The 14,903-nt window shown below is 45.8% G+C and overlaps 1 protein-coding gene across 1 annotated transcript in view; it reads right to left on the reverse strand.

The window, feature by feature from the left end:
* Positions 1–14,335, reverse strand: part of CFAP221 (cilia and flagella associated protein 221) — an 83,594-nt gene extending 69,259 nt beyond the window's left edge. Inside the window, exons 1-4 of the mRNA XM_060153164.1 lie at positions 14,197–14,335; positions 11,529–11,629; positions 1,420–1,506; positions 1,161–1,259 (exon numbers count right to left, since the gene is read on the reverse strand). Of these exons, the coding sequence (XP_060009147.1) occupies positions 1,161–1,259; positions 1,420–1,506; positions 11,529–11,629; positions 14,197–14,335 (426 nt within the window). The remainder of the gene's footprint in view (positions 1–1,160; positions 1,260–1,419; positions 1,507–11,528; positions 11,630–14,196) is intronic.
* Positions 14,336–14,903: the final 568 nt, after the last annotated feature.

Raw genomic sequence — 14,903 nt, forward strand, 5'->3', positions numbered from 1 at the left:
CTAATGATGCCTTCACGTAGAGATGAAAACAGTCATCTGTTTCGATCTCAGAAAGTTATAGGGAAACACAATTGTGAGCGGCCTGAGATAAACAGAAACCAGCACAGAATCAGCTGATCCAGACAGTGCCGAACAGTAAGCACTGGACCAGCCAGAGGCACAGAGGCCTGCTTCTAGACCTGCACAGTGCGTGACCTTGAGTAAGACCTCTGACCTCTCCACAGCTCGTCTCTTCCTTTGCTTTCAAGTGGGGATAAGGCCACCTTTCTTTAAAGGTATTTTTGAGAATTAAAGCAGACACTGGCCTTAAAAAGTTTAAGGCACCACATAAATACAAGGTACTAATAGCATTGCTATGAAGTAGCAGGACGCCTGCCCTGGTGCTCTACGCAATGCCTGTCCTAAGGATTTTTGTTCTTGGTACAGAATATTCCTCCTGAAAGCACTATTCTGGTTTCATTTTTAGTTTTTTTTCCCCCTCCTTTTAAAAACTGAGACTCATCTGTTACTAAAGCACACTCTTCCACTTCAATTTTGAAAAGGCAAATTTCCTTGACCTTAAGGCTTCTCAGCTTGTAAGGGCTGGGCGTGGAACCCAGGGCGGAGGGGTGTGGAGGTGCCAGTTTTAAGGGAAGGACTGACAGCACGTGGGGCTGGAGGCTGGAGGCCGCGGATGAATTAGGTGACCTGGAAAAGGCCTTCGGGAGCTCCTACAGCACAGCCTCTGGGGTCGGACCACACAAGTAGCCTCCCTGCAGACCCCCAGGGCTGCCTCGGAGAACATTTGCTGCTGGTGCCCAGTGACAACTCGGGGTTGTTGCTGATCTTCTCACCTAGCTCTTAAAGGACGATGTTTAAGTTATTTGACAAGCCTTCCTCAACTCCCAGCACCACAAGATAGATGAGATTTTTAGGCCAGGGCAGGTGGGAACCTGCAGCAAGCAGTGTCTCTGGCTCTGCCCCAGTTCTCGGCAGCCTGGAGCTTCCCCAGCTGGGACCCACGTCACCGGACCAGGACCCTCAAGCCACTCAGACCGGCTGCCCAAGGCATCAGGCTGAGAAACTTCATACTTGTCACTCCATCTCTCTTCTTCCCTTGAAGATGTAAGGTTTGATGCCACCCCCAAGCCCCAAAAAACCCCCGATATTAAGGGACATACCGTACAGTGAATGCGGATGCAATCATAGTAGTATCGCCACTCATCTGGAGTAAATGTAACGGTGACCGTGAGGGACAAGCCAGGGATAAGGCGGTGCTCCTAGAAGACAAGGGGGTTCCTGTCCGGACGAGCCCCAGCGCCCAAGGGAGCAGGACCACGGGGACAACACGCTACATGCCGCCCCGGGCAGACCTGCGGCACACAAAACCACACCTGGCAATGAACACCTTGGGAGAATATGCCCCCCAGGGACACTTACCTTTTTCACATATTTGATCTGAAAGTGTTTGGTTTGTGGGGGTAAAATATGAACGTGTAAATCTTCATTGCAAATATTGACCACGTGCTGGAGAGAAAAAGAAGCATTCACATGAATACACTGCTTTATCTACCTGCACATGCACCTCCTCATTTATCTTTACCTCATCTTGTTCCTAAAGGGATGTGAGGAGATACGGTGCACTTTTATTATTTTTTAAATTTTTATTCTATATTGATGTATAGTTGATTTACAATGTTGCCTTAATTTCAGGTGTACAGCAAAGTGATTCAGTTATACATATATCTATTCTTTTTCAGATTATTTTCCCATTTAGGTCATTACAGAATATTGAGTAGAGTTCCCGGTGCTATACGGTAGATCCTTGTTGTTTATTTTATCTATAGGAGTGTGTATATATTAATCCCAAACTCCTAATTTATTTCTCCCCCCAACCTTTCCCCTTGGTAACCATAAGGGTTTTTTTTTATGATTTTTTTTTTTTTTTTTTTTTTTTTTTTTTGGCTGCATTGGGTCTTCGTTGCTGCACGCGGGCTTTCTCTAGTTGCAGCCAGCGGGGGCTACTCTTCATTGGTGCGCAGGCTTCTCGTTGCGGTGGCTTCTCTTGTTGCGGAGCACGGGCTCTAGGCGCGTGGGCTTCAGCAGTTGTGGCGCACCAGTTTAGCTGCTCCATGGCATGTGGGATCTTCCTGGACCAGGAATCGAACCTGTGTCCCCTGCAATGGCAGGCAGATTCTTAACCACTGCGCCACGCGGGAAGTCCCCATAAGTTTGTTTTCTATGTCTCTGAGTCTATTTCTGTTTTGTACATAAATAAATTCATTTGTATCATTAAGATTCCACATATAAGTGATATCATATGGTATTTGTCTTCCTCTGTCTGACTTACTTCACTAAGTATGATAATCTCTAAGTCCAACCATGTTGCTGCAAATGGCATTATTTCATTATTACTCTAGGAGGTGGATCCAAAAAGATCTTGCTGTGATTTACGTCAGAGAGTGTTCTGCCTATGTCTTCCTCTAAGAGTTTTACAGTGTCTGGCCTTACATTTAGGTCTTTAATCCATTTTGAGTTTATTTTTGTGTATGGTGTTAGGGAGTGTTCTAATTTCATTCTTTTACATGAGGCTGTCCAGTTTTCCCAGCACCACTTATCCAAGAGGCTGTCATTTCTCCATTATATATCCTTGACTCCTTTATCAAAAATAAGGTGACCATATGTGTGTGGGTTTATCTCTGAGTTTTCTATCCCCTTCCATTGATTTGTGTGTCTCTTTTTGTGCCAGTTCCATACTGTTTTGATTACTGTGGCTTTCTAGTATAGTCTGAAGTCAGGGACCCTGATTCCTCTCGCTCCATTTTTTCTTTCTCAAGATTGCTCTGGCTTCAGTGCACGTTTAAACGCTTTAAGAGATTCAAAATCTATCATACACCACTTAACGAATAATAAAATAAACACAACACCACTTAAAGAATACTGAAATATGCCCATGTGTCTCTGCCCAACCTAAGACTTTTCCAGAGCTACAGCCCCAGGTACCCCCCGGCATGGCCTTGCACACTCCCCTCCTCCTGCCCTGACTGGTTACCTGTGCACCTTTTTGTTGAACTCAACTTAGTCCTGTGGTTCAGCTGAGCTAAGAAGCCAGCCACCCACCCACTCCCAGTTTCTCTAATTACATGCCACTTGTCCTGGGGACCTGGTGACACTAAGGCAGTCAAAAAATCAGGAAAAGAAGTGTGGAGAGGACAGCCTCCAATCCATTGCTAGGGCTGATAAAAAAGAACACAAAGTCAGGAGTTCTCTGATGGGGTCGGGAGGAGGCCCTCGTTCAAGGCAGGACAACCTGCTGGGTAAGTTAACAAGGTCTCTGAGTAGAGGGGTTTTTCCTTCCTCTACATGAAAGGAGAGCAAGGACCTTGGGTTCTGGGATGTGGCCTTCACCTGGGCCAGAGGACAGCTAAGAGGCTCTTGGTCTCCAAAGTCCAGGCCAGAGGCTGAGCCTGTCACACGGCCACTGCCCAAGGCCTCGAGTTCACTGAGGCCCTAAGTCAGACTTAAGACACAATCTCTTGATGAGATTATACCAATGCTTGCATTTGTTAAAAGTTCTCATTTGTCACCTGTGAATATATGTGTTTGAATTTTATCTTATTTTATTTTTTTATACAGCAGGTTCTTATTAGTTATCTGTTCACCTGTGAATATTCTTAAAGGACCACAATTTTTGTGACCCTGTTTTGGCATATCTTTTTAAAATTTTTTTAATTTAACTATAGTTGATTTACAATACTGTGTCAGTTTCAAGTGTCAAATTCAAGCTTCAGATTCTTTTCCATTATAGATCATTACAAGATAATGAAAATAGTTCCCTATGCTATATAGTAAAAGCCTGTTATTTATCTATTTTATATACAGTAGTGTGTATCTGTTAATCCCAAACTCCTAATTTATCTCCTCCCCCATCCCCTTTCCCCTCTGGTAACCATAAGCTTATTTTCTTTGTCTATGAGTCTGTTTTTGTTTTGTAAATAAGTTGATTTGTATTTTTTTTTTAGATTCCACATATAAGTGATATAATATCTGTCTTTCTCTGCCTTACTTCACTTAGTATGATAATCTCTAGGTCCATCCGTGTTGCTGCAAACCTAAATGTCCATCAACAGATGAATGGATAAAGAAGATGTGGTACACACATATAATGGAATATTACTCAGCTATAAAAAAGAAGGACATATTGCCGTTTGCAGCAACATGGCATATCTCTTTATTTTTTTAATTTTATTTTTAAAGTTACTTTTTTTTAAAATTTATTTCTGGCTGTGTTGGGTCTTCGCTGCTGTGCGCAGGCTTTCTCTAGTTGCGGTGAGCGGGGGCTACTCTTTGTTGCGGTGCACGGGCTTCTCATTGCAGTGGCTTCTCTTGTTGCAGAGCACAGGCTCTAGGCATGTGGGCTTCATAGTTGCAACATGCAGGCTCAATAGTTGTGGCTTGCGGGCTCTAGAGCACAGGCTCAGCAGTTGTGCTGCACGGGCTTCGTTGCTCCGCGGCATGTGGGATCTTCCCGGACCAGGGCCTGAACCCGTGTCCCCTGAATTGGCAGGCAGATTCTTAACCACTGTGCCACCGGGGAAGTCTGGCATATCTCTTTAATATGTGAGAAGCCTGAAAAAATAAAAGTTGCCCAGGCCTCTCTTGACCTCCAGGGGTTCTGCATGGGGGAATCTTGGTGAGGTGTGGGCTCCTGGATCTCCTACCCAGGAGAATGGTCCTTCCAGGAGACACTGGTATGCTGGAGCCCAGGAAGCCTGGAACCTAGGGCTCTTCCCGTCTCAGAGCTCAGGATGTCTCAGTACCCAAACTACATTCCCTATCTATCTTTTTTTTTTTACACTTTGTCAGCAGGTCAGTTTGATTTCTTTTTAAAAAGTAATATGCTTTCAGGGCTAAAATGGCATTCCTGCCTTTTCATTTATAACTAAAACTGGGGGTGAAATAATCATCATTGAAAGGGGAAAAAAAGCCTTGGGAAGATCAAGTGTTTAGAAAGTGTATGTTAAATTAATATTGAAAGTTTATTTGAAAACGTGAGCAACCCAGGATTGCCCTTGAGGCGAGACAAGATAAACTCACCTAAAACCCTATTCTGTCCCGCAATTCTGGGGTCAATAGATGTCCTTACTTCCCCCCGCAAGCTCTCTGCGCCCCTGGGAGCTGACCTCCTCCTGGCCCCGTGGGTCCTCACGACCTTGACACTCCCTCCCCTGACCCCCCCGGGCCCCAACTGACAGCCCCCGCTTCAGGGTTTCAGAACGGGCCCCCAGAACAGGCAAGCAAGCATGGGACCACCAACCAGGCAGTCCCGGGTTGAACAGCTTTTACTCAAGGGTCACAGGGCTCTCCCAAGGGCTGCTCAGAGCTCCCGCCCCTCCGTCCCCACTCTGCTCCTTCCTTCCAGCCCCTCCACCGGGCAGAGCGCCGGGCCTAACCTTCAACCCCGGGCACTAATCGTAGTATTTTCCAAACACAGCTCAGCCTCCAAGTCGGGGTCCTTCGACCCCTCCCTTCAGGGACACAGCTTCTCAGAGGTTAATACCCAACGCCAGGGGTCTGGGGGCAAAGTGCAAGCAGCTCTATAAGTTCTTTAAAGTGTTTTGAGACAGGCTGGGACCTGGGACCTGGGACCTGGGACCCTTTGCTGCAGTGCTGGCATGGGGACAGACGTCTCCTGGAGCAACAGATACAGAGAAACTATAAGGGACTAAAAGTAACCGCGTGCATGTGTAGCTGGGGCAAATTGTGGACAAGATACAAAAAGACCAAAGAAAAACAAAACACAAACAGACCAAAAAACCCAAGTGCCACTTCTGAGGAGCCAGGAGCAAAGGCAGGGCCCTGCGTAGGATGCCTGCACACGGCCCACCAAGGGGGTGGGCAGAGCCCCTAGGCCGCCCCGCAGGCCCGACCCCTGGACCTGCCCCAGCCTCGCCCCATATAAGGGACCAGCCCGCACCGCCTCGAGGAGCCAGAATGGGAACAGGGGACCGGCTACCTGTTCTCGCTCCCCCCTGCTACAGCAAGGGCCCCAGTAAAGCCTTGCCTGAATGTCTCCTCTGGCCCCTATTAATTTCTACTGATTGCGGAGTCCAAGAACCCTGGTCAGTAACAGTTTTACCTTAAAATGCAGGTTGGTAATGGATTTTACTCTAAAATGTTGCTCTATACTGCATTTCTCCGAAATGGGAGAGTAAAACTGATGCTCCAGAAGGATGCAGCATGTTTTTTACACTGCAGCTTCAAGTCCCCACCCTCGCACACTGACTAGAAGCCACTGGGATTCGTGGCTCCAGTTCGAGAACCAAGATCCTGGGGCAGGGGTGTCTCTGAATGCTGCAACGGGGGCCTGGAAACGAATACAATTATTGCAGAAAGCCTGAAGGGAATGCTGCTCTGCATAAGATAAGGCTGTAGAGGCTGACAACTTTGTTTGGGGCTGGCCACAGTAACACTGGTTGTCTCATGGGAAAACGGATTAATTATTTCCTTAATAAATATAGTTTCCCAGACAACATCTTTCCGCAGAGGGAAAGGGATTTTAAGAGGTCTTGGTTTTGAGAAAAGTGGGAACCATTATTTCAACTTTTCAATCGAAAGATTGATTTTGATATGAATCCAAGTAAAAGGCTTTAAAGCCTTTAACCAGATCTGGATCAATCTCAAATGTTAATGAACAATTTATTGTCCTTTTAAATACACGTTCAATCATTCCATTCTTGGGTAATTTACACCGTTTCCTGTAACAAAACCAAGATAAAGGCAGAGTTGGATTTCCCCCCCTTGTTTGGCAAGAGTCTCAAGGTAATTCCCTTAGGTTTCTGCTTAAGTTTGCTGATAGAAACAGGAGGCTGGCTCTCCCAGAACGCTATTAAGATGAAATAATTTTGTACTTGTATCCATTTCTGCTTGTTTCAATGTCTGATAGAAGCAGTGTGATTATTTAGATGCTAGCCTGTATTTACTTGGAATTCACGAGTCTCTACCAAGTCACTCTCTTCCAATAAAGTGAGGTCAATATCTTGACAAGTGTTTATTGAGTGCCTTGTGTGTGTTAGGCATTGTGTTGTACAAAAGACAGAGACGGCCTCTGTTCTTCAGCAGAATGAAGCTTTTACCTCCCTCCAAAAAGCCTACGATCTGGGTAAAGCAGACCTCACACTGGTCTCCAAATATGCCACATGCTTTCCCTCCGAGCCTCTCTCCTCGTCTCCCTCTATGCCCTGGGTGTCAGCTCCCCACCTCTCACTTTGCTCTTAGGCTATCCCAAATGGCTTCTCCACCACAAGCCTTTGGTGCAATGTGACCAGTAAGCTCATGAAAAGATGCTCAACATCATTCGTGATTAAGGAAATGCAAATAGAACAACAGTAAGTTGAATGGTGAACTCAAAAAGATACAGCCACACCCTAACAACTGGAACTTGTGAATGGGACCTTATTTGGGAAAAGACTCATTGCAGATGCTATTAATTTAAGGACCTTGAGATGAGATCATCCTGGATTACCCGGATGGGCCCTAAGTCCAGCGACAAGTATCCTTTTAGAGACAGAAGAGAAGACAAAAGGGAGTGGGAGGAGAAGCCACGTGAAGATGGAGGCCAAGGTTTAGGGTCATGAAGCCTCAAAACAAAGAACACCTAGAGCCACCACAACCTGGAAGAGGCAAGGAAAGATTCCTCCCAAGAGCCCGTGGAAGGAGCGAGGCCCGGCTGACTTCGGTCTCTGGTCTCCAGAATAAGTTTCTAGTTTTCTAAGCCCCTAAATTTGTGGTAATTTGTGATGGCAGCCACAGAAAACTAGCATACCATACAACCCAATTCCACTTCTTAATATATATCCGAGAGAATTAAAAATATATCCACACAAAAACATGGACATAGGGCTTCCCTGGTGGCGCAGTGGTTGAGAGTCTGCCTGCCGATGCAGGGGCCGCGGGTTCGTGCCCCGGTCCGGGAAGATCCCACGTGCCGCGGAGCGGCTGGGCCCGTGAGCCGTGGCCGCTGAGCCTGCGCGTCCGGAGCCTGTGCTCCGCAACGGGAGAGGCCACAACAGTGAGAGGCCCGCGTACCGCAAAAAAAAAAAAAAAAAAAAAAAAAAAAAAAAAAAACATGGACACGAATGTCCACGATGACATTATTCCTAGCAGCCCCAAAGACAAAATCCAAACGTCCGTCAACCGATGAAATGTGAACAGTGTGAAGGTTCCTTAAAAAACTAAAAATAGAGCTACCATATCATCTAGCAACCCCACTCCTGGGCATATAACCAGAGAAAGCCATAACTTGAAAAGATAAATGCACTCCAATGTTCACAGCAACACTGTTTACAACAGCCAAGACATGGAAGCAACCTAAATGTCCATTGACAGAGGAATGGATAAAGAAGATGTGGTACATATATACAATGGAATACCACTCAGCCATAAAAAGGAATGAAATAACGCCATTTGCAGCAACATGGATGGACCTAGAGATTCTCATACTAAGTGAAGTCAGTCAGAAAAAGAAAGAGAAATATCATATGATATCACTTATATGTGGAATCTAAAATTTGATACAAATGAACTTATTTACAAAACAGAAATAGACTCACAGACATAGAAAACAAACTTATGACTCCCAAAGAGGAAAGGTGGGGGAGGGATAAATTAGGAGTTTGGGATTAAAAGATACACACCACTATATATAAAATAGATAAACAACAAGGACCTACTGTATAGCACAGGGAACTCTACTCAATATCTTGCAATAACCTTTAGTGGAAGAGAATGTACAATAAGAATATATATAGTTACATAGATATGTATAATTGAATCACTTTACTGTGCATCTGAAACTAACACAGCATTGTAAATCAAGTATATTTCAATAAAAAATTTTTTAAACAAAACAAAATGTAATAAAGCCATACAACAGAATATTATTTGGCCATAAAAAGGAATGAAGTACTGATTCATGCTACAAATTGAATGAGCCTGGAAAACATGCTGAATGAAAGAAGCCAGTCGCAAAAGACCACATGTTGTGTGATTCCACTTATGTGAAACGTCCAGAATAGGCAAATCTATACCAACAGAAGGTGGATCAGTGGCTGCCCAGGTTGGGGGTGGGTGGGTAAAGGAATGAGGAGAGTGAGGCGGGTGGGAACGGGTAGTGAATTGTTCACTCATTGCAAACAATGAGTAATTATGAACAATAATTATTTTAGATTTACCCTACCATCATCTAGATAGCAAACCTAATAACCAGGAAAAGCAAGTTCCAAAATGAATGATTAACTTTGGTCTTTGATGCTGTGTTCTAAGGAATGTGTCCCGATAGATTGAGGGGTAAAGTTCCCAATTGCAGTTTTGAATCCTGACCCTTTTCCTAGGAGGAAGCACTGGGCATCTAACAGCTCCTCTCCCGATCCCTTCTCTCTCCACCCTCTTGGATGCGTAAGGACTTGCAGACGCTGCATTCTCTGGAAGCTGCATTCTCTGTCGGCAGGGGTCTGCCCCATAGAACCTGGCCTCACTTCCTGACAGCTTTACCATTTGTCAGTTTCCTCCAGCGATTTTCCTCACTCTGAGGATGAGTCTAACACCATAGTTGGAATTCTGGCTCTAAATGATCCACTTTAAGACACGGTTTCGGCGGGAGGGATAAATGAGGAGTTTGGGATTGACATATACACACTATATATATAAAATAATCAACAAGGACCTACTGTACAGCACAGGGAACTCTACTCAATACTCTGTAATGACCTATATGGGAATAGAATCTAAAAAAGAGTGGATATACGTATGTGTATAACTGAATCACTTCACTGTACGCCTGAAATGAATACATTGTAAATCAACTATACTCCAATATAAAATAAAAATTAAATTAAAAAAATTTTAGAAAAGACGCTATGTGAAAACAAAAATAAATAAATAAGTGAAAGACATGGCTGATAAGAACGCACTGCGCGTAAACGCAGAGACGCCTGCGCTGGGAGGGGACGCCATCCACAAAGCCGGAGCCGCAGGGCCCACATGAGAGGGCCCACGCCTATCAGCCCCACTCCAGCACATGCCCGCAGCCCAGTCTAGCCCAGCTCCACGGCCGGCTGCCGTAGTTCTGACGTCCTGCTCAGTGTGACTTTGGAGGGTCACGGCGGGGTCTCTGAGGCGTTACAGCTGCTTTAATGCTCAGGCCCCCTTTTCGTGGCGGATTAGGAGTGCTGTAGCCACTGCGGGCCCTCCCCAGTCTGGACATCCGGGTCAAGGACGGGGAGCCAGAAAGGCCCGGACTCATGTGGCTCTGCGGTGGACTGCTGTCCCCACAGCTTCAGCCACTCCTCGGTGCGTCCTTTCACCTGTCCCTTCCCGAGCCCTTTCAGCGGAGCTGCTGCCCCAGGTCAGGCCAGAGTGTCTCTGGCCACAGTGACTGATTTAGGCCTGGGCATCTGACCTGAGCAGGCAAAACGGAAGCTTTGCTGGGCGCTTCTAAGAAAGGGACACCCCTTCCCTGGTGGTAGAGGCGTGGAGCGCAAGTGCACCTGAGGGGCTTCCCTGGGGGCGCAGCGGTTAAGAACCGCCTGCTGATGCAGGGGACACGGGTTCGAACCCTGGATCGGGAAGCTCCCACGTGCCATGGAACAGCTAAGCCTGTGCGCCACAACTACTGAGCCTGTGCGCCTAGAGCCCGTGCTCCACAACAAGAGAAGCCACCACGATGAGAAGCCTGCACGCCGCAATAGAGCAGCCCCTGCTCGCCGCAACTAGAGAAAGCCTGTACACAGCAAGAGACCCAACACAGCCAAAAAATAAATAAATAAAATAAATCTAAAAAAAAAAAGTTCACTGGTTGGGAGGCAGGCAGCCTAAGAGTCACTCTGTCTCTGTCCCTGTGTTCTTGAGGCAAGTACTGTATTTAACATTCTGGAATCACGGTTTCCTCATCTCTACAAAGAGAGCCACAATACAACCTCCACAAAGCTAGTATAAAGACTAAACTGGACCACGTGAGATGCAAAGCACAGTTCCTGGCCCCTACGGTCACTCAGCAACGGCACCAGTTTGGAGAGAGTGATGGGAGGAGCCTTTGGCAGGGGGAGGAAAGCTGTCCAAGGACACTGATGCAACTTTAAAATTTCTCATCCTAGAACTACCTTTCTGGTCCAATTTACATCTGCACTTCTGCTGATTATGCTTCTCTTTAGATGAATGAGTAATATAAATGTAGAACATTCATGGCATTTCATTATTATGATTAATTATCCCACTTAGAAAGTACCTACCCAGGGGTGGGGGAGGGATGGATCGGGAGTTTGGGGTCAGCAGATGCAAACTATTACAGAGAGAAACAGCAAGGTCCTCCTGTAGAGCACAGGGAACTATATTCAATATCCTGGGATAAACCATAATGGAAAAGAATATGAAAAAGAATGTATATATATGTATAACTGAATCACTTTGTTGTACAGCAGAAACTATCACAACATTGTAAATCAACTATATTTCAACGAAATTAAAAAAAAAATTTTTTTTAAAGTACCTACCAGTATCTGCTGGTGTTGTTTTTCTACTTGATAGCCTCCAAAATGCAATATGCCAGGTTTTGCCTGTATGACCTTATTATTCAGAAGATTTGCATAAACCTCTATAAAAACAATGCAGATTAAGTATATCATGAGTTTAGACATAAAAACGTATATTAAATGAAAGAAGATCCTATCAACATGAGCTCCCTTTAATCTAGGGTATTTTAAGCATACAAAGGTTTCAGACAGAGGATACAGCTGTCAACAAGATTAATGATTGTTCCACAAGAACTGGACTGCTTCTCCCTCTATTTTTACACATCACTTGGGAGATATTATCATCACAATACAAATTCACATTTATTATTATCTATTAAAATAACTTGCTCTGTACACATTTTATACAAGTCTTCATAATAAAACAAGGTTGTGAAGAGCACACACCCTGTGTTTTCTCTGTATAACGCTGCAATTGCTTATTATGTAATGAATATCCACTTCAAAGAATCCAAACAGCAAGGGTTTAATTTTATTACTGCGTATTTAACTGCTATCATTTGATTTCCTCTGAACTGAATTACAGTGCCATACAGAGTAATCCTAAGGCTCTGAAAAATTATGCCTCTGGACGGTAAAGTCTCGAACTGCTCTTGTCACGTGAGTGTCTTTTTTTGCTCCCAGTTTTGAGAACAAGGTTAGGACAGCTGAGCTCACAGAAGAGTCCAGGTCTACAGAACTTGTCCCGGCTCTTCACGCAGCAGCAACTGAGATGTGTGGAGAAGACACTGGGTCACAAGCCTTTCCGTGCCTTCCGTGCTTCACGCCAGGCATCTGTTTATAACCCCCCGTTCTTTCCATTTTTTAAAAATCAAACCCAGGCCTGGTTCCGACCAGTAAACTGCCTCCTGCGGTATGAATGTCCTGTCCAGTTGCCTACAAATGACGACCTTTCCCCTTTGGCTATAGCTAAATCTTGTGAGTTACTGACACTCTGACCCCACCCTTCGCCCGCCATGTTTCGTACCCATCTACAGTGGGTGTGAAACATTTGGTGTTTTTCTCCTCTGCGGGCGAATGGTCACTGTCATCAACTGTGGGCCAAACTGAAGGGCTGGACTGGGGTAAGGGTGGGGTCTCAGGGGGATTATGATCTCCGTAGTTTATTTGGTAAATTTGTAAGTATTGGTAATTACTTTTAAGTATTGAACATTACTTGGTAATTTTTAAAAAATTTATTTATTTATATTTATTTTGGCTGCACCAGGTCTTACTTGTGGCATGTGGGCTTCTTAGTTGCGGCACGCACGCGGGATCTAGATCCCCGACCAGGGATCAAACCCGGGCCCCCTACATTGGGAGCGTGGAGTCTTACCCACTGGACCACCGGGGAAGTCCCTTGGTAATTTTTTTTAATGCTGAAGATTTTGTTTGTAGGGCCACAAAACAGATGTAAAATGGGCATTTTTCTGTTAATGCCCAGAAATAGTCAAGTATACTAACTCGCACTCAGTGTGTTCTTCAGTGACAACAGAGCCACAGCAAATGCTGCATTTCCAGCATTTGTGATGGGCCTTGAACGGCAAGTGGGAAGCAAGCTAGTGGGACGTAGGGAGCGGGACACTGGGCTGCAACAGCTGAACACCACCTCTCCGCTTAGCTGGGCCACCCCAGCTTCCCCAACAGTAAAATGGACATAGACGGTATCATGATGATGTGATGGATTCAGTGAGAAGACCGCAGGCAAAATGATTAGCCTTCTGCACAACAGCCATAGGATTTAACAGGCTTTCCAGGCTCAGGGATGCGCGTGGGAAAAGGCACGTATCCTTGAAGAAGCAGGAGTAACAGGCATGGCCGGAGCTGGGGGACTGGAGGGGCCCTGGGTGGGCAGGCTTAGACCGACGGCAAAGAGGGCCAAGTGCCGAGCAAAGGAACTGCACACAGGGGATCCCCTGAGAGCATCCAAACAGGATGGGGGCAGGAGCCAGCATGGATTCTAGGAAGGACAATGCCAGGGCTGTGAAGAGTGTGGCCAGGGAGGAGGGCCCTGCAATAGTCCTGGTGACCTGCTGAGGATGCAATGGGGACATAGAGGAAAGATACTGGAGGAAGTGGAGGTGGCAGAACTTGGCGACCAATTTCCACCACAAAAGTCTACCAGTTACAGAACTTCCCTGCCATCCAGTGGATAAGACTCCACACTCCTCCCATGCAGGGGAAGCGGGTTTGATCTCTGGTCAAGGGAACCAAGATCCCACATGTGGCCAGGCAACTAAGCCCACGCACTACAACTACTGAGCTCACGCGTCTCAAAGAGAGAGCCCGCGTGTCGCAAACTACAGACCTCACGCGCTCTGGAGCCCAAGCGCCACAACTAGAGAGAAAACCCGCCACCACAACTAGAGAGAAGCCCGAGCACCACAACGAAGAGCCCACACCGCAACGGAAAACCCCATGTGCTGCAACTAAGACCTGATGCAGCCAAAAATAAATAAATAAATATTAAAAAAAAAAAGTCTACCAGTGAAGTGGATGGATCTAAATGGAACCATTGTTCTTGATGAACACTATCACCAGCCTGTAAAACAATACAGATAAATCACCCAACATTCCTTTATGCTTTCTGGACTTTGGATCCTCTGGGAAGATGTGAGTTGTAAAGCAAATCTGTTTCCTAACCACCTACTTGATTCCAGGAGGTGATTAGGTACTTCTTTTGGTTTCTTGGGTTCCTCCACTAGGCTCCTTAAAAGGAGGGGCGATACATCATGAAATGGTTCTTCAGCATTCTTTACTTCTCTGCTGGGGGTTTTCACCGCTGCCATTTTATGAAAAATGGAGCCTTCTTTTTAGAGCCAAAGGTCATTTCCTGGGAAGAAAACAGTAGTCGTATAATCATCCACAGGAAACCACACACTGTTTTTTCTCAACCCTTGACAAATGTACTTCTTGTCACTGTGTGGTTTACTGTGGCTCAGGGCTCCCCCCCCCACCCCCGCCTCTCCTCTCTCGCCGCTCCGTTCCCACACAGGTGGTCCCATTCATCTTGTGTCACACATGGAACCCAGTGCTGTGCCGTTGCTCAAAACCCTTCCGTGGTCCTTCATTCTGTTCAAGAGCTTTTCCCAAAATGTAGCCCTGATGCTTCCTGAGGCTCTCACAGTTGATGAAGTTTGGAAAATATTGAAGTCAGCAGTTAAACGGAGCTTTTCTTTCTGAGATTTCTCCGAATCAGTTTCTTGGATGGACGTGACCATGAAACCCTTCAACACTGGGAGACACTGGCATTTTTTTTTTTTTTTTTTTTTTTTTTGCGGTACGCGGGCCTCTCACTGCTGCGGCCTCTCCCGTTGCGGAGCACAGGCTCCAGACGCGCATGCTCAGCGGCCATGG

The sequence above is a fragment of the Lagenorhynchus albirostris genome, chromosome 6 (assembly GCF_949774975.1).
Source record: "Lagenorhynchus albirostris chromosome 6, mLagAlb1.1, whole genome shotgun sequence".
NCBI classification, from domain to species: Eukaryota; Metazoa; Chordata; class Mammalia; order Artiodactyla; family Delphinidae; genus Lagenorhynchus; species Lagenorhynchus albirostris.